Source organism: Crinia signifera, chromosome 1, assembly GCF_055691185.1.
Source record: "Crinia signifera chromosome 1, ASM5569118v1, whole genome shotgun sequence".
Taxonomy (NCBI): Eukaryota; Metazoa; Chordata; class Amphibia; order Anura; family Myobatrachidae; genus Crinia; species Crinia signifera.
Genome location: NC_139217.1, coordinates 301379279 through 301402630, shown reverse-complemented (window position 1 = coordinate 301402630; position 23352 = coordinate 301379279). Strand labels below are relative to the sequence as shown.

General features: G+C 42.4%; 1 protein-coding gene across 4 annotated transcripts in view; it reads left to right on the top strand.

The window, feature by feature from the left end:
• The window catches only part of DOCK8 (dedicator of cytokinesis 8), a 161603-nt gene that overhangs the window by 15714 nt on the left and 122537 nt on the right, over nucleotides 1-23352 (top strand). For all 4 annotated transcript variants that reach the window (XM_083186050.1, XM_083186049.1, XM_083186048.1 and 1 more), the window contains exons 3-12: nucleotides 4269-4444; nucleotides 9056-9127; nucleotides 14570-14690; nucleotides 16682-16894; nucleotides 18004-18089; nucleotides 20034-20100; nucleotides 20224-20373; nucleotides 20605-20685; nucleotides 21330-21489; nucleotides 22981-23117. In XM_083186050.1, coding sequence (XP_083042176.1) covers nucleotides 4269-4444; nucleotides 9056-9127; nucleotides 14570-14690; nucleotides 16682-16894; nucleotides 18004-18089; nucleotides 20034-20100; nucleotides 20224-20373; nucleotides 20605-20685; nucleotides 21330-21489; nucleotides 22981-23117 — 1263 coding nt within the window. The remainder of the gene's footprint in view (nucleotides 1-4268; nucleotides 4445-9055; nucleotides 9128-14569; nucleotides 14691-16681; nucleotides 16895-18003; nucleotides 18090-20033; nucleotides 20101-20223; nucleotides 20374-20604; nucleotides 20686-21329; nucleotides 21490-22980; nucleotides 23118-23352) is intronic.

The window sequence follows — 23352 nt, the reverse complement described above, 5'->3', positions numbered from 1 at the left end:
GGGGGGGGGCGCCGACACACGGGGTGGGGTGGTGGGGGGCGTCGACACGCGCGGGGGGCGTCGACATGCGTGGGGGGCGTCGACATGCGCGGGGGGGGCGTCGACATGCTCTCGGTCGACACGCGAGGGGGGGGGGGAGCTGCACGGAGGGGAGGGCTGAAGGCTGCACTGGCTTTGACCCTGTATTTGGAAAGTTTCCAAAAACGGGTCTGCCAGTGTCAATCGGCACTTAAACGGTAATATACCGTTTAAGTGCTGCGGTGTGAAAGGGGTTTTATCTGGCAGACCCGTTTTTGGAAACGTTTCCAAATACAGGGTCAAAGCCAGTTATGCGGTCTGAAAGCAGCATTACCGGTTAAAGATAACGGGTATTTCAAAACGTTTAAAAAGCAGAGTCCTACACGTTTCAGAGCTGTTTTTTATGCAGTGAGAATGGCTCTGAAACGGTATTTAGTAAAAACAACAGATTACAGACCTGTGATAGGCTGTCCCCTGCATTCTGCCTTGAAACGTGTTCAGGGGATTAAACGGGTTGACTGATGTAAATGGTATTTAAACGGTATTTAAAACGTTAATCTACTGCAATGTGAAGGCTCAGACCCGTTTTAAATACATTTCAATATACCGTTTTTAAAATGTTTAGGCAATGTGAAAGTGGTATAAGTTTGGACGCTGAAAGGGTGAAAAATGGTACACACAATTAGTGTCAGTCATTAAATACATTTGGTGGTAAGATTGTTTCCAAATGAAACTTTAAACATGCACAACAGCAACAGTTTGTAAGAAGATTGAGATGAAGCCCACACATATTAAGCATCTGTTAGAAATCTGTTTGCTAAGAACTGTGCTTACCGTGGCCCTGCATTCACTACATGTGCTTAACTTATTGGTTAATGAGAGTAACTGGTGTGGTGCATGCCTAAGTAGAGTGTGCAGGTGTATGTAATTTAGCAATTGTCAGTGGTTATTGGTATTGCGAGCGATTTGCCGTGTACTTGTGACCACTCGGTACTTATGTATTAGTTGGGCGCCCAATTTAGCTATGTACGCTTGCGGAAGGAAATCGCATTGCATCGGATGTCCCGTTTTAGTGCCATACGATCCATGCGATGCGATGCGATCCCATTGCTTTATATGCATATAGTAGAGATGTATGGCTATAAATGACCATAACTATGGTTTGTGAATAAACTTAAGCTAAGTAAATAGTGTAGTCAGTCAGAAGTTGCGTTGTCATTTTTTCAGCGCAAAAATTTGCTGCCGGCTATGCAAACTTGCGTAAATGGGCATCCCATGAAGCTTGCAGTGAGAGAAGGTCAGTGGTGGTGCCATATAAAGTCCTGTCGCAGAAAGGTGACAGTGCGAGCAGGCCTTTGGTACCCTGGTTGCCGGCTGCCATTCGTCACGCTCATATGCTTCCTTTACTCCAGGGCACAGGAACTTAGAAGTGTCGCCTACTGTGAAAGGGAGTTGGGGATGTCCATAAAAACGATGGTGCAGTACAATGCACTTATAAGGGAGGCTTGCACCGTCGACCTTCTTTCACAGCCCCAGACACAAATTGGAGGACCGGGACTTGTGGTGGAGGTCGATGAGACCCTGTTCTCCAAAAGAAAATATGCTGTGGGGAGGATGTTGCCACAGCAATGGGTGTTCGGTGGCATCTGCAGGGAGATGGGGCCTGCTTCCTCAAAGCCGTCGACAGGAGAGACGCGACCACACTTATGGCTGCCCCACTATCCACGTCGGCGTTGAGTTGAGCCCAAAGCGTGGCGAGCGGACGCGGATTACTTTACATGTTTTCCACGTCCCCTCGCGGGGCTCGCTGCGCTCGCCACACTATGTAAAATCAACTCCACGCCGACGTGGATAGTGGGGGTATGAAATGGTCGGGAGGACGCGTTCCGCTGCGCTCGCAATGCTTCGCAGTGGCGTGGATAGTGGGGCAACGCTGCGCTTGCATAGCTATGGGGTGGTGTGGATAGTGGGGGGGTGGACCCATCACCCCTTACAATCGCATGCGATTTTGGCCAGTGAACACATTACTTAGTAAGATTGCATCGCATTGCATCGTGAGGTACAATGCGATGCGATAAGCCCGACAAAAATAGCAGTGAATACATTAGTTAGTAATATTGCATCGCACGCATCGTGTGACACTAAAACTGGACATGCGATGCGATGCGATGCAATGCGATTTCCTTACGCAGAATAGCCCACTAAGCAAATAGCTTAGTGGGCGCCCAACTAATACATAAGTAACGGATTTTCCTTACCAACACTCACAATGTATGCGTAGATTTGTGAAACCACCACCCTGCCCTTTTTGTATACTCCCCTTGTATACACCCCATTTTCCGCCCATTTTTGCAGTGTTCTGAGGCTGCACCCAAATAGACACCGACAATACGTCTTGCTTTCGTTGTGCTCTTGCAAGCTTTTTTTTGTTCGTAGTGATGCAAGTTTAGAGGTCTGAACACTTTGGCACATGCGCATTGCGTACAAGGCGCGTGCGCAGTAAGGGAAAATACACTGCTGCTGCGAATTTGCAGCATAGCGAGTCAACTAGAATGAACTCCTAGTTTTGCAGAGTTTTTGAACCAATAAAAGGACATTTGGAACATACACCGGACTAATCTATATAAACATTTTTGTCAATTCTGTCTTCCTTGGGAAAGTTGCCTTAGACCAGTGGTAGCCAACCCTAGCCCTCGAGAGCTACCAACAGTTCACATTTTACAGACAACCTAGCTGCTGCACAGCTGCACTCATTAATCACTGACACATTTTAAAAGATCCACAGATGGAGCTAATTAGCTCACTTGTGATTCTGTGAGGAGACTGCAAAACATGCACTGTTGGTAGCTCTCGAGGACTAGGGTTGGCTACCCCAGCCTTAGACTGACTATATAATACTGAAAATTATATGCAAACGTAATTGTGTAATTAAATCGATTTATCTACCTAACCTGAGTCTTCCTTCTAGAAGAAAGAATGTCAGTCTTTTTGGTAAATCTTGTTACATCTCATTTCATTTTAGTCACTTCCTTAAACAGATGCTGTGGTAGGAGGTTTGCTTCCTTTCTCTGCTAGCTTGCGGTATTTTTTTAAAACCACCGCTTTGCAATGATGTATTACAATGTGTTTCCTGAAGCAGACATTTTGAAAGATACCCGGTTTAGGCTTGTGTCCATATAAGCAGCTTCTCTGAGAGGTATGTCTGGATCTCCGTTGCACAGAATGTGTCGCTTCTTTTTTAACATTACCTATCTATCTATCTATCTATCTATCTATCTATCTATCCATATATGTATACAGTATATTACTATTATATATGTGTTATACTGTGTTAGAATTGTGTATATGTATCATGCTCTGCTCACTGAACTTGCAGATTTATATTTTATTAGTTATAGATTAATGGATTATATTTCAATGTGAATGTATGCATTCAGTAGAAGATATATTTGTCTTGGAAAATAAATGATGGGTACGATTAATAAATATACGTATATATAACTTATGTGGTGACATTCACTCACCTAAAAGCAAATCTGGATAATTAATTAGTGCCTTTTGTTTCCTTTTTTTGTTATTAACAGAAAAAAAAAAATATTTTCAAACTGAGACCTCTTGTCAATTCTAATTTGTGTCTTCTAATATTTTCCCAGCCTTTAGAAACTAATGCACAGTACCACTGTTTTTTTATGCACAAACTTGGTACTATGGGGTAGATTTACCAAGCTCGGTGAAGTGATAAAGTGTCTGGTTTTTATCACCGGCCAATCAGCTCCTAACTGTGAAGTTACAGGCTTGGTTTCAAAAATGAAAGGTAGGAGCTGATAGGCCGGTGATAAAAAACAGATACTTTATCGCATTGCTTGATAAATCTTCCCCTATATATTTTAGAGGAACATTTAAAAGTAAACTAAATAAATACACAATGGAGGATTGTTGCCCAACAACATCAGTGGCATTGTCTAGGTGAAATATGTCTAAAGGACGTAATGAATGAAAAAATATATAAATGAGAAAATTATATGATATCAAGATTGTCCAATCAATAAGAACAGCACAATCATATTTATCACTTGCATGTGATGTATAGATGCCAATTTCAGACTGCTGCTTGAAATTTATTTTTACATGCTTACATTTTATATGTACCATTGTAGTATAATGATGTGCAGAAGTAATGTCATTAACTCAGCTGTAATCACTTGTTGAGCTGAATCATGTGGAATAATAAGTGACTTTTATTTCTGCAGCCTCCATTTTATGACGCAGTAGATCCAGTAGACATTGAGAACTTTCTGATGACACATCTCAATAGCCACAGTCATGAACTTTTTCCAGAGCTTGGCGATTTCCCTGAGGATGATCTGGATCTTGTGTACAAACCCAAAGACTGTAGGACACTGCAGCCATCAGTGCCTGAAGAAGGGTATATATACTTCTATTGTTACATAGAAAACATGTTACACTTTCTCTAAACAAAAACTTTACATTCTAGAGCAGAGAATAGCTACTTACATTTACAAGGACCACATTTGTTGAGTTCTAATTGAAAGGGATGCACATTACCTTTAATCTAAGAAATATATTGAACCAAAACATTTCAGCAATACAAGAAAAAAATCACTTTGCACAAAATGTTCCACATGTCTTCATATCCCACTCACAGACCATGAGGACTAGCTATTTCATTTTGTTGTTAAAACATGCTTAAATCTTTTTTTCGGAATTTCTAAAACATATAAGTTTCACAGTGATTTAACAATGTTGTAATGCAGAATATATTGGTGATATCTCCTACAAAAACCAGCTCTCACAGAAGCTGCCCATATAGTTTTATATGTAGGCATCATTAAGGGGCTATTTAAGAATAAAAAAAGTTGTCAGTTGACGATGAAACGCGTCAACTTACACCCATTTTTTGGACATTAGACTGTACTGAAAGGACTTCCCCTATTGAACCAGCTCCCCCACCAATTTTTCTCCATCTGGTAAGAGCCTAACAACTTGGATAACAAAATTTGGGAAACCACCACCTGCTCACTTTGGGTCTGCATATCTGAGACTGTGCCAATACGATCATAAATAGGAGATAAGCTTTTCTGCATGGTCTCATAACCAAGTCAGGTTTATGGACACCCTCTGTTCCAAAAAAGACAATTTTTGGTGGACACTAAATAAGGATCAATACCATCTACCTCAAGGGAGCCACATAGCAACAAACGGGATTCCACCATAAATATAATATTTAGTCATTGTCCTTTGTAACATATTATATGTATGAAAGCGTTATTTTATAACCTGTTTTATTTTTCTATCGATACCTTTTATATACCTAATGCTAGCAATGTTATGCTTTTTCTCATTCAAATGAGACAAATCTGAAATAATAAATATACAAATGTTGTAATACCCAATTGATCAATTTTATTTATAATATATTTCATTATTATTTAAGCACTACACAGTCTATTTTTCTTTGAGAGGAGGGGGTACTTCTAAATGAAAAGCCTAATCAAGGGGTATGGGAGAGAAAAAAGGTTGTGAACCACTGATCTAGGGGGTTATTCTCTATTGCCCAAAACCATGTGCACTGCAGGTGGGGCAGATGTAACATGTGCAGAGAGAGTTAGATTTGGGTGAGCTGCTTTATTCTTACACTGCAATTTAGATTTAATTTTGAACAATGCACATGTTACATCCGCCCAGTGGCGTAACTATAAATTTTGCTCCCCCAAGCCAATCAAGCCAAAAATGTTTCTGGTACCCCCCCCCCCTATATATATATATATATATATATATATATATATATATATATATATATATATATATATATATATATATATACACACATAGACAGACACACACATGTCCATGTACATAGTCGCATGGCCACATTATGCCACACAAGTAATGAACCTTACACGTTATGCCATACACCAGGGCTGGGAAATTGCGGCCCTCCAGATGTTGATGAACTACACATACCAGCATGCCTTGCATCAGTTTCAGCATGGCAAAACTAATGCAAAGCATCCTGGGATGTGTAGTTCATCAACATCTGGAGGGCCGCAATTACCCAGCCCTGCCATACACCGTAATACTTATTACACATTTTACCACACACCATTATGCCCATTACACATTATACCACACTCCATAATGTGCCAATTACACCTGGCAGCAGAAGGGTAGACAGGTGGACACTAGGACCCAGCGTAGAATGGCTGGATTAGACAGTTCTACGCACTGAAATTGGGACACATCCGGGAATCGGGAACCTACAAAGAAACATTCAAATGGAACCCGCCGTGAACCATTATGAGAGCCCAAAGCTGCCTGATGTGTAAGGGGAGCCCACCCCCTATGTATGCCCAGTTATTTTATTAAACAGGGGGAAGGGAGGATAAAGAGGGGAGCCCAGACACCATAATATGCCCTGTATTTCAGAGTATTGCAGAGTATTGCAGCGAAAGGGGTAACATGGCCGGGTGGTGCAGCAGAAGGGACCTGTGAAGACACCCTCTGTTGTGGCGCATCTGCCCCCTTCGATCTCCGGCTGCTGTGATCTTCAGCGCTGCCCGGGATGCAGAGCACCGCTCCAGGATGCGCTCTTTGTCCAGGGCACTGGGTCTCTGCACAAACCAGCCGCATCCCGGGTCTTTTAGGTAACTTTCTCCGCACAGCGCTGTGTCCTCCTTTTGCTGGAGACCTCGGGTGGCCGTGGTTTTTCGCAGAACTCTGCGGTCATCCATCGTGGTACCTGCGCGCCCCTCTGTTTCTTCTGAGGCATGAAGAAACGGAAGGAGAAAGAATTCTCCTCTGGTCTCTCCTCCTTGTCATGTGCGGGTTGTTCCTCCATGGTCTCCAGTCTTCTGGCTGGTTTTCTCCAGGCAGGCTTCCTCGGGCATTCCACAGCCATTGGAGTCCTCTCCATCTCCTGGGTCCTCTCAACAGCCAGGGTCGTCCTTGGCTCCAGCATCGTTGGCTGTGAGTTAATAATTGTCAGTGGGCCGGGCGGGTGCAGGCGCCCCTGCTGCTGCTCACTCCCCCAAGCGGCAGCGGGGGCTGCCTTACACTAGATACGCCACTGCATCTGCCCCACCTGCAGTGCACATGATTTTGTCCATTAAAGAAGGAGTTTGATTTTGCAAACCAACCAGAATTAGGCCCCTAGGAATTTACATTTGACCTCATTTCTTAAAAAATACATCTCCATATGATGCACACACCCTCAAATGCAACATTTACCCCCTCACTTGGAGCCTTAGTGACCACCAACTACTAATTAATGACTAATTCACTGCTATGTCCGCTTATAAGTTCCCAAAAAAAGTGTGCTTTTCTAGTCAAGTCAGGATTCAGAAGGGATATATTGTGGTGCTACTTCCGGCGGACCTTCTGCTCCTCTGCAGTACATTGTTTTTCTCATCAGCTGTTAGCTGCCTCTACAATGATATTTCTAACTACTTTACTGCAGAAAGCTATAAAGTAACCAACGAGTCGTGATGCAGTATATATTGCTGGTGGTGTGTGACTGAAGACACTATCACAATCTTTTCTGTAAACATAACTGTTCTGATAATAAAGCTGGGCATACACTAGGTGACTTCTACCCTTGGAGAAATAATCGTCTGTCATTTTCCCTTGAGCCACCCGAAAGCTTCCCGGGCGACAGGATCACATGCAATATATAGCATGCAATATATTGGATGCGATACCAGCCAAGCCTGCCCGGCTTGGAAGTAATGTAGCAGATTGCTTCTGCAGGCTCCGGTGCGATGTGCTTGGGACAATGCATCACATCAGACTTACTGTCAGTCACATGCATTTTGGGCACTTTTTATGATAGCCGCATTCACATGAAAAGTGCCCAAATTGCATGTCAATCGCCCTAGTGTGTGGGGAAGACAGTGTGGTTCAAGTTCCACTAAAACATGCTAAAGTACTGTATATGTGACCCTAAGTAAATTGTGTTTATGTCATCCTTACGTGGTGAAGGACAAGATTCACTTCTGTATGTCCACACAGGGAACTTCTGCAAGTGTACTAAGTCACCAAGTTTGGGAATCACTATAATAGAGCAAGATTCCAATGTGACTATTTCAGTAAAAAGTGACTTTAATTAAATGATGAAAGAGGATTTTTTCCTCTTGGGGAGCCTTTTAAAGTGTCACAAATTTATAACTAATCTTTGTGGTAGAATTCAGCAACAACATGTTAAAAATGGGAGGGTGAGAATAGTAAATACCGTATTTGCTGGCGTATAAGTCGACTGGGCGTAAAAGACGACCCCCCAACATTTCCACTCAAAATATAGAGATTGTTATATAAGTGCACCCGGCGTATAAGACGACCCTCCCACTTGGAGGCATGTTTTTCAGGGGGAAAAAGTAGTCTTATACGCCAGCAAATACAGTAAGTATTTTATTGAATAAAACAATTACAGGTATCATAAAATGGCAAAACATTCATGCAGCAGGAACTATACTGGGTTTGAAAAAATATATACACATTCTTTATGTTTATAGCAAGTATAACACCCATGAATGCTGATAAGTACATACAGACTCCCAAAATATCCATATCTCAGATCGATAAATCAGATTTATAAGCAAAATAGTTCATTTCACTATTAGTTCCTGTTATGTAGTTAGGAATGCAAGTTTATGTTAATGTTCACTCATTAAAAATTGTTATTAGTATTTTTATTGTTTTATTATGTACATTTGTCAAGATTTGAAAGGGATTTGTACAACTCCCTTCACCCATACAATCATGCCTGTCCCTTTTGTACAGAAAAATGTTCTGTTGCACAATGACATTCCTGATTACAAGCATCGTATTCAAGATGGAACTTGTTAGTGCTTTGTGCAGACACAGCAGATGCTTTGGGAAAGAATGTGTAGTTACTGCCTGCTTAATGCAGTCGGTGACATGAAAAATAATGTGAAATAAAAATAAGAAGATATTAAATGTTGTCCTGGTTCTCCCATCTTCAGTAATATCAAATTGATCGTTTCATCTTTTATCTTTTCAGGGCTGAACTGGATGTACATGTCAGAGATTGTGTCGAGACATATTTACGAGCTTGGTTGATTGTTAACAGAAAGTAAGTGCGTGTAGCTTTGCGTTAACAATCCATAAATATACATGCAATACATATAGGGCTAGTTTAACAAGAATGATTAAACAATTAAAATAATCTCTCAATGTAATGTAGTGTTTAATACTGGCACCAGGAGGCAGTCTCTGCTATTGTTTCCAACAAGTCTGAGCATAGCTTTAACTACTTTAAAGGAAGCATCTTATTAGTATTTGACAGTGGCGGAGTTTACCTGCAACCCCCTCAGGTAGTGTCAAGTGAGCCAGATCCAGTCCATGACTGCACTGGCTATACTGGGGCTGGCAGTGACTTCCCATTGGAAATCCTACCTGTAAATCACAGACACTACAGGCAGTCCAATTGGGGGATGTTTCCTCCCTCTGTTGACTTATGTCAACCTTTTTTCTATGTGAACCTTGCACATGTCGAGTATTTGGTGTCAAGCGCCTGCCTGTTGACCTAGACACTGTCCACCTTCTATACCATGACCCTTTATGATAAATACCTTACATTATTCATGCACACTTACCTTACTTTTTTCAATACATTGAATAGCTGTATCAATCAGTTTTTCCATAAGATCCATGAAATAGATTTTTTTGAAAGAATATCTTTACCACCTACAAATGTACAATGGTGTCCAATAGCATCCAAACCAAACATTTATCTACAATTATTGTTTAACTAGGTGATTCATCGCGCCCTATGGGCGCTCTTCACACCGTCGTAAGGGGCTGCGCCCCCTTAATTTGTGAACATTTGTATATGAGAAAGATGGTTAGAATTGTATGACAGATTCAGTTATAGGTGAAATGTGTTAAATAGAGAGCATATGATGTGGAAGGGGGTGTGTATTGTTTTGTTTAATTAAAAAGCGGTTACAGAGTAAGATGTACATTGATAGTGTGGAGGGTACGGTGACATTTGTGGGTGTGGGGGGGGGGGGCTGTGTGTGCATGTTGTTTAGGTGTGTGTGTGCAATAGTATAGTAGGGTGTTTCTGAGTCAGCGGCTCCCCACTGGTGGAGGTCACGACACAGGAAAACAGGCGGCTGGGTAGTGATAGGGGTGTGTGGGCATAAGGGGGACTAAAGAGGAGGGTGGGAGATACTGTGCAGCTTCTGCCAGTGGGTGAGGGTCCAGCGTGGCAGTACAGGAGTACAGGATGGTGACCCTTGGTGGGAGTTCAGGATGGTGTCTCCTCCTACTGGGTGGGAGTTCGGGTGCATGAGAGCAGGAGGCTGGGCTATGAGGCATGATAGGGGCATGTGGGCAAAACAGCGTCAGCGACTCCCCAGTGGTGGAAGTTACGGTTCAGGAGAGCAGGAAGCTGGGTAGTGATAGGGGTGTGTGAGTATACGGGGGACTAAAGAGGGGCTTTGGGGTGCCGCGAATTGCGGGAGGGGCGCGGGGGGTGCCGTGAATCAAGGGAGAGAGGGGGCGCAGGTGTCGGCGAATCGTGGAAGAGGGCGGGGGTCCGCAAAGCTTGGGAGGGGGCGTGAATTGTGCGAGGGGGGGTTGCGAATCGCGGGAGGGGGGTGCGCGAGGGGTCCGTGAATTGTGGGAGGGGAGGGGGAACGGGGCGCGATGAATCACCTAGTTGGTTATATATTCTTGTAGAAGGATGGTAGGATGTTGCTGTCATTCAGAATGTAAATGTTGACATAAGTGTGGCACTTCATCGGTGTCCATGTCGACACATGAGAATGAATATGAAAACATTCAAAAAAAGAAAAATAAATCTTCAAAAACTCATGTCAACCTTTTTCATTGTCGACCATAGCCGTGCCAGTGTTTTGCATGTGCCATTTAATCCTGGGGTTGCCGTGAATCACACACGGGGGTGGGGGGGGGAGGAGGTGAGGGGTGTCCGCGAATCACGGGAGGAGGGGTCGTGGGTGGATGCCGTGAATTGCGGGAGGGGGGGTCGCGGGGGGGTGTGGGTGCCGCGAATCGTGGGATGGGGGGGGGCGCGGGGGGTTGCAGTGAATCGCGGGAGGGTGGGTCGCGGGGGCGGGGGGTTGCCGCAAAGACAGGAGGGGGGGTCAGGGGTGGGGAATCGCGGGAGGGGGGGGCCCGGGGGGTTGGCGCGAATCGTGGGAGGGGGGGTCGCGGGGTGCCGCGAATTGCAGGGGGGGTGTCACGGGGTGGGGCCGCGAATCGCAGGAGTCACCGGGGGTACCGCGAATTGCGGGGGGGGTGTGCTGCAAATCGCGGGAGGGGGGTCGCGGGGGGTGCCGCGAATCGCCACAAGAAAAAATCAACACAGAAAGGTCAACACATGTAAATGTTGACATAAGTGTGGCACTTCATTGGTGTCCATGTCGACACATGAGAATGAATATGAAAACATTGAAAACAGTGAAAAATAAATCTTGTCAACCTTTTTCATTGTCGACCATAGCCATGTCAGTGTTTTGCATGTGCCATTTAATCATGGGGATGCCGTGAATGGGGGGGGGGGGGCAGGGAGGGAGGTGCATACTCAACATGACCCTCTCCAGGAGGGACACATTGCTCTGTTTCTGGACTTTCTTCTTAATTTATGGATTACCATCACCTGTGCTTAAACACCTTTCTTATCAATTACCCTGTTTAAAATGACAGGTGATGACAATCATAAATTAAGATGGAAGTCCACAAACAGAGCATTCTGTCCCTCCTGGAGAGGGTCATGTTGGGAGGTATTTAGGTGTGGGGCGCTCACCTGGTGTGTAGCTGTGTCTTTGCTGTGTAACATGGAGAGGCAGAGGGTGTCTGGCACTGTCTGTGGGCTCACTGGGCTGGTTCTCTGTCATGTGAGTCAGTCATGTGAGTCAGAGGCTCCACCCAGGGTTATATCTCCAGACACACTTTGAGTGACAGATGTAGCCAAATATATAAGAGATTAAAAGCTTATCCATTCATGCCAATTTATACTGCAGGCAACAGTTTTCAATATAATATATACCTTTTATATTGATCATGGATCAAATAATCATGGTTGAAAAGCATTGTTACTGAAACTCTTGCAGTGGCATCCTATAGATGCAGTAAGAACAACTATAGAGCGTAGACGGTCAGCATCTTCAAATCAAAAGTTATTTAATGTATAAACATAAACAGCACCCCCCCTTACAAAGGTTGTTACAGTATTAAGCCAGTAATGTCAATGTAATATTATATATACAGCAATAAAATAAAGTATGGTTACAATAGGAAGCAGTGAATAGCTCACTGAAACTTTCTGTGTTACAGTTTTCTAAGAAGAGAAAAGTCTAAAACAGAAAACAGTAACTAAATAAAGATACAGTGTATAATAGCAGCAGGTGCAGAAATGATAGTGTGCAGGTATAATACAGAGGTAACTAATAACCCTTTCACTTCGCAAACCCAGGTCGGACCTGGAATTGCGATCCCGGGTCTGTCCTGGGCCGGCACTTTCAGAGTAAACCCAGGTCGCCCATTATACTAAGGGCAACCTGGGTTTAACCTTTCTTATAAGCCATGTTGAAATGCCAGGTCGGTTGACCCAGATTATTCGGAGTGATGTGTTGTCATCGCACCTCGACCCAGATCGACACATCACCAACCTGTGTCCGAACCGGGTTATTTATGCGATGTGAAAGGGGTATAAGTATATGGATGAAAGCTTCATAATCTCTAGATCTTTCATGCTCATCAACAATATAAATGCTGACACCAACCGCAAGTACCTGGTACAGTATTGTAAGCACTGCAGTGGTTCTACCAGTCAAGCTGGGATGAGAACAATAGATTTGTGAGCTATAATTTTGTAATTGCAAGATCAACGATAACCAACATGTATTGCAATGTACTAATTCAGCATGTGGACTAATATGGGCGCTTAGGGGCTCAGTCTGAGTTACATGCAAAAGCACATGCAGCGGCATCTCCAGCCTGGTGGTTTATGAACCTGCTGGTACAAGCTCCTTCTCTTGTGTACATCCATTTGGAGGTATGTGCAAGATCTCATACGACCACATTTAGCATGCATGCTGTATTATCAATGTTTCCATCAGAAAACACTACATTTTGCACCTTGCAGATGTTATAACCATGCTAATTAATGTACAAAACTCTGCAAGTAGTGTTACTTAGCATCTGCACTTCACTCTTACAAATGTATTGATCATTTGTAAATGAGCATCACTGTTGGATGTTTGCTTAGTTATTGTGAAATCACTTGTATTTTATAGAAGTATAGGGAGTGCAAAATAGTCCCTCCACCGTGACTGCATTCTAAGCAAGTTTCTCCACAGAAAATTTGGGCTAAGTAACATTATTTAAACACTTTGTTTACGTGAAATAAAAGAAAATCCATTATGAACTCATCTGTATTCAATTGTCCCCAATAAAGTTTTTGCATGAAAAAAACCAGGGCATTATCATGATTTTTGCCTGAAGTTTTGCTTCATGCTATATAATTATACCCCTTTTTTATGCGGAAATTACCTCTTTTCATGCGAAAACACATAGGATGATGATAAGTTCCTGTACATATATACAAAAAAGGCATATCTTATACTGCTGTTTATTGCCTATAACTGCTGACATCAAGGACAACAGTGAGGCATAATGCTGCCCATACACTTATGCGAGTGACATCGAAGTGCGATGTCCACTGAATCCGATCCCATCTTATGGTGCATAAAGTGCCCTCTTCCAACACCTGATGTCGCATGCCATCATGCAATGGCACATCGGGTGCGTGAATAGGGCAGCCGATTAGCATATTGCTGTGAAGGAGCACCAGCAGGTGGCGGGGGCCGCAGCATACTTTGAAATTTTGTTTTAAAAACACTGGGCGGCCATCTGAGAGAGCTCAACCAATCAGAGGGCTGGACAGTGTTTTAAACTTTTTTTTTTTTTAAATTCTGCTGCCACCGCTGACCCCCACCACCCGCTAGCGCTCCTTCACAGCGCTATGCTACTCAGATGGACCAGGCCAGCGGTCCCTCTGGTCCCTTCTCCCCAAACCTGATGCTGCCAAAAGCATTCACTCTGGCCCCACCCATGGATTGTGTTTTAGCAATCGCATGTGGTTAAAAACCACATGCGATCGATCATAAAATTTGATAAATATTATGTGCGGCACATAATATTTTTTGACGCAACATTCGACGGTGGGCCCGCGCATCTCTTCGCATGGTCACTAAAATGTGCATGTAGTCATTTTATTTATCAAACAGATGTGGTCAAAATTGAATGATTGTATGCAATATGTCAGTGTATGGGCAGCATAAGTGTTGAAAGTGTTGTCCCCCTCTGGCTTCCCCCAGCTGCAGAGGAGATCTACAGCTAGAGACAGCATTTATTGCTGAGGGACTTTTTGAGCGCCATCTATTTCTGTTTCATTTGCTGATAATTTAAGCCAACTTGTTTACAAAGAATAATTGCTCATTCATACCTGTATGTTTTTAAACACCATGAACTATTTTCCAACTAGGAACCAGGAAAACTCTGGCACAAGCAATTTTACCAGAAGTGGATCTAGAAAAGACTTCCAAAGTACTCTTCAGAAACAGATATTTGAGTCAGAGGAAACAGAATCCACACAAAATGAACAGGTATCTTTCCATGATTTGTATTCAAGCCAGAAATAACTTTTCTTCTAGCTGAAGTATTTAGTTAATTAATTAATTTCCCACACCCTTGTATTTTAACCCCCTCCTTTAGTTTAATCTGCATACACCCAGTGCCGGATTTCCCACTAGGCACATGAGGCACGTGCCTAGGGGCGGCATCTGCTGGGGGTGGCATGGCAGCTTGCTTCCATGCATGATGCAGGGAGATGCGCAGCTGGAACAGGTCAATGCATGGGATCTAAGGGGGAGGGACATTATACTCTAGAAAACAGGTTCTCAAACTCGGACCCCACACAGTGCATGTTTTGTAGGTCTCCTCAAAGAATCACAAGTGAAATAATTAGCTCCTACTGTGGATCTTTTAAAATGTGTCAGTCAGTAATGAGTGCACCTGTGCACCTGGCGGGTGACCTGGAAAATGTGACCTGTGTGGGGACCGAGTGTGAGAACCCCTGCTCTATAAAATAGGGAAAGGGAGGCACATTATAGTTTAAAGTATAAGGAGGCACATTCTATTATATGAGGGGGCACAAAGATAAAATAAAAATATTATTTTTTGTTTGGGGGGGGGGGGCGCTAATAATGTTGTGCCTAGGGGAAGCCAGACTCGTAAATTCGCCTATGTCTACACCTGGTAGGCTTAACAAGAAAATAAAATACGTTTTTTTTACATATTTCTTTAAAATCATTTAACCCTTTGAGTGCCAATGTTGCTGTGAGAGATCCTCAAAATATCCACTACAAATGCCTGCGTCGCTCACTGTGACTGTTCTTTTTTAGGTGCAATACTTAACCATTTAACTTGGCTGTATTTGTATTGATTTATACTTAAACGATGTGAGCGACACCAGCATTTTAGAGGATATTTTGAGGATCACTCACAGCAATGTTGGCACTCCATGGTTTACATTGTTTTTTATATACAGTAACTCTGCTTTGCTTAATTTTTCCGTGTTTCACCTGTCTTATTATTGAAGCGGAAATTTATTACATACACAACTTACAAAAAACAATACAAATTGACTTGTATCCATGGGGCTAATTCATCATGAATCGCTATATAGACAAATCGTAGTGGACTGCAAGCAAAAAGCCACCACACAGAAGGAAAGAATAAACGCCAATTGCAAAATTGCGAGTTCATCGCTAATCGCTGTGCATTCACAAATACATTTTGCCATTCCCGGGACATCAAAAGTACCTCTGAGACTTCCAATAATCTGCGACTTAGGTGGACAGGAAGTGGTCAGCGTTGATGTCAGAGACCCCCCTAAAAACAACTGTGCACACCTGCGTTTTTCCAAATACACCCAGAAAACAGCATGTTTTCACCCCCAAACACTGCCTCCTTTCCAAACTGCAACTGGATTGCAAAAGCTTTCTCAATTTCACTTGCAATTTGAGTTCACGCACAAGCAATGTGAAACTCTGTGTACGGGCAGTCAGCCGATAATTGTTCCAGTTTTTCCCTATGTTTTTAGAATCAGTACCAAGCTCCACTAGCCACGGGGGACCGATGTTTGTCTACTGCGCATGCACATAATGATTTATACGCATGTGCAGGATTCCTAGCCGAACGGACTCAGTGACTTACATAGTCCCTGGTGTGTTCGCACACGGCAGTGCGGGCATTCGCCCACGGGAATGCCCAGCTTTTCATGGGTGTCCTCATGAAAACGCTGGGAGTTCTGATGGGAAGTCGGGCGTGACGCAGGGTACTAAACATAAATTCGCATCCGCGCAGGGATATTCGGTGTGCGAGTGGAGGCGAGTGTAAGTGCAGGCGGCGCATAGATGACACGCAAAGCTGCGAATTTCTCAGTGTCAACCAGAATCACCACCCATGTGACAAATTGTTTTAATGGGTAAAGACAGTTGACCATTTCAATTATCAGTATATTGCAGCAACACTATGACAGTGCACCATTAATGTATGTCCCTATATTGCCAGTAATGCTGTATTTCTTAATTAGGCTGATCCAGGACTGATTGCTGGGTTGTCTGGGGAATCTGCAAAAACAACGCTCCCCTCCTGTGTCTTTGACTTGCGAGGATTAAATCCAGAAAGTCGTTTGAAGAACGTCCTCCATTTTACCAATGTGGAAGAACTGGAGAAGCAATGCGAGGAAAGTCGCAAAGCCAACCGACAAGCAGAGTTTTTTGCCCTCAGTCTACCAATGGATGTGGTAATATTATATTTCATACTTTTTTGTGGGATGTTTATAAAGTTGCAAAACCTTTTACCCTTTGAGTGCCAAGGGAATTTGTCAAAATAAGTGTAAATATTGACAAGCAATCCTTGTTATTAACCATTTGAATGCCAACGTTGCTTTGAGAGAGCCTCTAAATATCCTTTGAAAAATGCCAGCACCGCTCAGAGCGACTGTTCTTTTCTGGTTGCAATACTTATCTAACTTCAGTTAATTGACTTAGCTGTATTTGTATTTAGTTATACTAAAAGAACAGACGCTGTGAGCGATACTGGCATTTTAGCGGATATTTTGAGAATCGCTCACAACAATGTTGGCACTCAAAGGGTTATTTACAATAGTATTTATGAGTACTTATTTATTTGTGAAATAGAACTGTTAAAATAGCAGATCTAATATACTGTACATAAGATCACTATTTCAAATACCATGCCGGTTTCCTGTTAGGTGCAATCCTTTTTGAACCAATAAAAACAGCCTGATAGCACAATTTTTAACACGCTACCCAATTACAGGCTGCTTTTATTGGCCGAAAAAGAACCCTCGATTGTGCAGTAACACACTGGATCCAAGATAAGCTTATCGATCCCATGTTTTATCATGGATCTTATGGCTGCTTATTGCAGATTATGCTTCGGGTGCCTCAGATAAGTACTGCCCCAGTTGAATACATTATTTGCTCTTAATTACAGTAGCTTATTGGATACTGTCCACAGCCATTTTATGGAATGCGGCAATAAATGAGAATTTTAACTGATAATGCAAAAGTTACATACATACAGGTACTTTATAAACAAATATGAATTATCAAATTGCTTATAATTAATTACTAGGCTGCAAAAAGTATTGAATCAAAAAAAGTATTTTTTTTTTATATATGAACAGGAATAGATTTACAAATTTACCTTCATTCTTTTTTTCACTTCTCATATCATATTATTATTATTATTATTACTGCTCTGTGATAACATATGCCGTTATGGTTACGGTAAATAATAAGTTAAATAATCCTTAAAAAGTTACCCACTGACTATATATTTCCAATGTGGTTTGGCTACTATAACATGTTTCTGTATAATTTATAGGAAGATGCTGTTGAAATCCGCCCTTTACCAGATTGTCCAAAGGAACACATGGGATACAGGATCATGGTCAAGCTACATACTCTGAAGTACATCACATGTTCTTTTTATTCCCTGACTCTAGGATGTTTAGGGACTGGTTTGATACAGAGACTATTTTTGTTTTGTTGTTTACTTCTTGTATTGTTTTGGTGTCTTTCTGCCTCACTGAGGTAACTGGAAATGATTTGATCAGTCCTGTCTGTGTGAAATGGATTGACATCTTCAGTTCTATGCTCTGCCTTTTTTTATTAATTAAATGTAAACTATACGTCCCAATTTTAAAAATTGATTTACACTTTACCAAATATTTATTGTAGTAGAGTATGGACAACACTGTATGTGTTGTTAGAACACCCAAGGTCAGTTGTGAGTGTCAGGATATAGGGGTCATGGATGTTGGAGAGCAGAAGCAAAATAAAGGTTGGAGAGGAATAGAGCAGAACAGTGTATCAGAGGGGGACAAGTGTTAGGTTGGTGTGTTAGCTCATAGAGGCCTTGGCCACCCGAATGATAACCAGAAAGGTACAGTATTGGGAAGAGAAGAAGGAAATCATACAGCCAGGTAATAAATGATGGAAGGTAAATATGCTGAGGTTAATATATACCTGCCTCTTTTCCAAATGAAGGAACCCCTCTTTATCTATTGCCTATTTATCACTTGTGAAACCATTTATGTAACAGTATTTGGTACATACAGTATTTCTACTCCTGACACCAGTTACACTGTCAGCCAATAGAAATAGGAGAACATTTATACAGGTAGACCTGCATTTGTAAAGGAAGCTATGATAATCTGTTCATGTTGTATTCCTATTTAGCAAGTAAGTAAATAAAAAGGAATTGTATTCACTAGTATGCCACTTTCCATGCTAAGGGGGGTATGCAATCTGGGATCACGGCTGTCGATCCCCACCGACAGCCGTGATCCAGGCCTGTTTGCGGTCAGATCGACTGCATAACGACAGATGGGATTCAATGTCCCGCCTGCCGATGGGCGCAAAGGGGGCGTGGCCGCAAAAACGGCCGTGGATTGACGATCTGCAGCCCGGATAACGCCAATCCACGTCCGTTATCGGCAGAATGGGCCCGACAGCTTCTGAAGTCGGGCCTGTTCTGCCGTGATCCCGCATCAATGCTGTCGTTAATGACAGCATTGAATAGGGAGCCGCCGCTATTTCCCACGTCGGAAATAGCGGCGGCACATTTCATACCCCCTAAGTGCCATGATTGATGTCAAATTTAGACATACTACAAAATGATGGCTATTAACACAAAGACTGAGCAGCAAGTCTGATAAGAAACCCAATTTTTTTCTGGGTTCTTACATGTTTGTATAACCAGGCCAGTTGCCAGATATTAGCACTGTTACCATACTGGCATGTATTCAATGCCGGTGCAAGCGGCCGGCGAGGGGGTTAAACTGCGAGGATCACAGAAAACCAGTGATCCTCGCAGTTTAACCCCCGCGCCGGCCGCTCGCACTATGCAACGTTCCGGGGGAATCCTCGCCGTCACAGAACGGCGAGGATTCCCCTAAACTGCGAGAGCCGCGGCTAGTGCAGCAAACTCGCTGTAATTAGCCTCGATTCTCGCAGCTTTTGGTGGCACATACGCCAATTCTCCCTCGCTCAAAAAACGGAGCGAGGGGGAATTTGCATATGAGGGGGGTCAGTTGAATACTGACAGGGTGAGTGGTGACTGCGAGCAAAAAGTCCTGCTCGCAGTCACCGCTCGCCCACGGCATTGAATATATGCCACTATGTGTAACCAGATTTGAGCCCTGAAAGAGCAGTTGCTGCAGTTTCAGTGCAGATTTGTATATTTCGAAAAACATTATTAAATAACCTTTAAATTGCGTTAAACAAGTCACAGCAGAATATTTTATGCATTTATTCATTTGTAATGCATATGTAGTTTTATGTTGCATAATGTGCACATTGTAGTTTGGAAAATGTAAACAATGGTCTTTCCTTTTCCTCTTTTGTGGACAGATTTGACATTGACATTGAGCCACTGTTTGCGAGTATTGCACTGTATGATTGTAAAGAACGAAAAAAGGTAAAAATTTTATACAGAATTTACCTGATAAAACTTTATGCTTTATACATCTATATAGAAAAAAATGTTTCCCATGCAGTACTGCAGGTTGCTGCTTCACGTCTTTTTTTTTTTTTTTACTAGATCTCTGAGAATTTTCATTGTGATTTAAATTCAGATGCATTCAAGAACTATTTGCGGGCTCACACACCCAGTGTGGCACCTTCTAGTCAAGCAAGAACTGCACTGTTCTCGATTACCTATCCCTCTCAAGATATCTTCCTAGTTGTTAAGGTAAGTATAGTGTACATCTGTGTGTCTTCAGTCCTGGTACCTTTTATTCAGTCTGGCGGACCAATAACATATAGTATAACCTGGATTCAGGGAAATAATGCCAGCTGGGTTTAGGACTGACTTGTAGGGTAACCTTCAACTGACAAAAATATGTGTAGTTTGAAAAACTTTTATCAAAAACATTGGATGTATTTATGTATTAGCTAACAATTACAAAAATATATTTTACAGATTGAAAAAGTTCTTCAACAAGGAGAGATCTCAGAGTGTTCTGAACCATACATGGTGTTAAAAGAGAGCGATGGGGGAAAGGTATGTCACCCATCTCTACAACTGTTTTTTTGCATAGGGCAGTCAGCATTGGATAAAGGTCAAGTCCGTAATACAGAATTGTCCCTAAATGATAACTTTTACCTGGCATTTGAGTGCTGGGTTGTTTTGCCGATCCCAGTCTGACCCATTTTCACACAGAAAAGCCAATTACCAGGTCAAGCATTTCCACCCAGTAATTTGCTGATCACCACAGGCATTTCTTCCTTGTGAAAGGGCCAACCCAGGTCAAAATTTTGGATCTTTGACCCAGGTTGATTCTTTCACATAAGGACTCATGTTGAACAGCAAATTAGCAACTAGACATGCTTGACCCAGTAATTTGCTTTTCTGTGGTAGTAGAAACAAGGTACCTCACCTGTATACATTCATTTGTACACCTGTAATTTGTAAGTCCCTTCCTCCTACCAGTCTTTGCACATACAGTTGATCCTCTACTTAATCCTACAGTGAATCTTGCTGTGTTTGCATTGTTATTCACTTTGGCTTTAAGGCATCAAAATGGTCATTTTGAAAATGCATTACAACATTTTTTTACAATTCATAAGCTGATAATTGTAGGATTGTTACCTACAATTCTGCTTTAGAGAAGAATATCTTATGGTTCATTTATACTTCTTTTGCAGACAAAAGAAAAAATAGAAAAGCTTAAAGTTCAGACAGAAAATTTTTGTCAACGTTTGGGAAAATATCGTATGCCGTTTGCTTGGGTACCGATTAGTCTCTTAAATTGTATTAATGTTATGACTTTGGAAAAAGAAGCTTCTGAATCCGAAAATGGGAATGGTATGTTTTCTTAAACTACTACTTTATGTGTTACCTTGCACACACTTCATATAAAAGAGCCTGCACTGTTGGTGATTGAGAACCCCTGATATATATTCTGCAACTATCCTTGTTTATGAATGCCATTTTTCAGTCATATGGATTGGCAAGACCAATCATTTTGAATGTTTTATTACTATTATTATTATCCTATTATTATTGTTATATAATAAAGGGCCTGATTCACACCTGTTTGCTAGGCTGCGTATACTCGCAGCCTAGCCAGCAGGTCAGCGCCACCCCGCCATATGTACTGTACGAGAGGGGAGAGATATCATTCAATGGTTGCCGACTGACTTTTATTTCAGCTGCAGATCGCCAAAAAGGGGGCAGGCACTGACATCATATGGCATCAGCCACTTGCCCCCGAGCAATCATTGTCCGCCTGCGTTCCCAGGGTAACGCTCAGCGTTTCCATGGGGATGCTCATAAAACACTGCCGTTCCCAATTGTGAACATTCCAGACATAAACTAGCACAATACTGTATTTATTGATCAATTTCTGTAAGATTGTCATAGAAACAGAGACGCCATTCTCATTTGCTCCATTAATAGTACATTTACTCTTTGCTAAGTAATAATTTGTTATGTCAGCGAAGCACATAAATAAGGTGTAGGATTTCTTTTTTAAGCAGAGTATCCCTTCGATTACTTGCAGGTTATACATTTACATATCTCATGTTTGGGGGTCTGCCATGCACAAGCGTGTATTTGCGCATGTGCAGACCCTGGCAGCGAATGGCTTCGGAAAGATACAGACTCGCCAGGCCGTTCGTTGCGGGGAGGGGATGCCAGGGACGGACAGGGGTGGTGATGGTGCTGTTCCATGGGAACAACCAGTATTTTATCGGCATCCACATGAAAACACTGGGCATTTCCATGGACACACGAGTGGGCAGATGCCTGCCCGCCCCGTCTTCGTTGTATTGCTTGTAAATAAAAGTCAGTCTTTATTTGCGAAGGCAGGAAAGATCATTTGAAGGAGGCATGCGAGGAGAAGTGTTTTCGTACACATCCCCTCGCATGGTACCGGGGGGATTCAGCACCGGCGGGGTGAGGGGGGGGGGTGGCGTTATCTCGGCCAGGTGGCATCTCAGGTGCTTTGTAAGCTGTGATGTTTGCAGCTTACTGGCCCTAACATGAATTAGGGCCAGTATGTGGCTTTTTTTAGGCACACTGGTGTTTTTTACTGCACTCTTCATAGGCTAAAAATGGACAGCTTCCCAGATTTTCTTCTACTACTTTAACAGTTCTTACGAGGAATACATGTACAGCTATAGCCATAAAAAAGGGAGTCATTTTTTATGTTCCCTAAAATATTTTCAGTTACTTCAATATTTCACTTCATGTCACAGTTGGGGTAATACCAGTCCTGCTTCTAAAATTTTAGTTGTATAATATATTTTATATAGTAAATGAACGTGCTATTCATAGGTATTTTTACTTACAAAGCTAGGTTAACAGCTGGTGAGAGAAGGTCCTCATTGGGCCCCACAAGAAGATTTTCTGATAGAGGAAACCTAGTGGATGACGGCCCAACATCACCATTCAAGCCAACCACAATCACACAAAACATTTTCTTCAAGCAGGTGAAGGACCTATACTTCTTTTGTATTTTCATAGAAAAAAAGACCTATCAAACAATAAGATTATAAAAAAAGATACTATGTAGCAGTTTATTTTAAAATATAGATATGATTAGGACTCTTGTAGGGATACATATGGATGACTGGCGTTTGGCATGCCGGCTTTCAGAATACCAACGACGGCATCCTGAAGGAGGGAATCCTGACAGGGGTCAAATAAGTATATTTTCCCTCACCC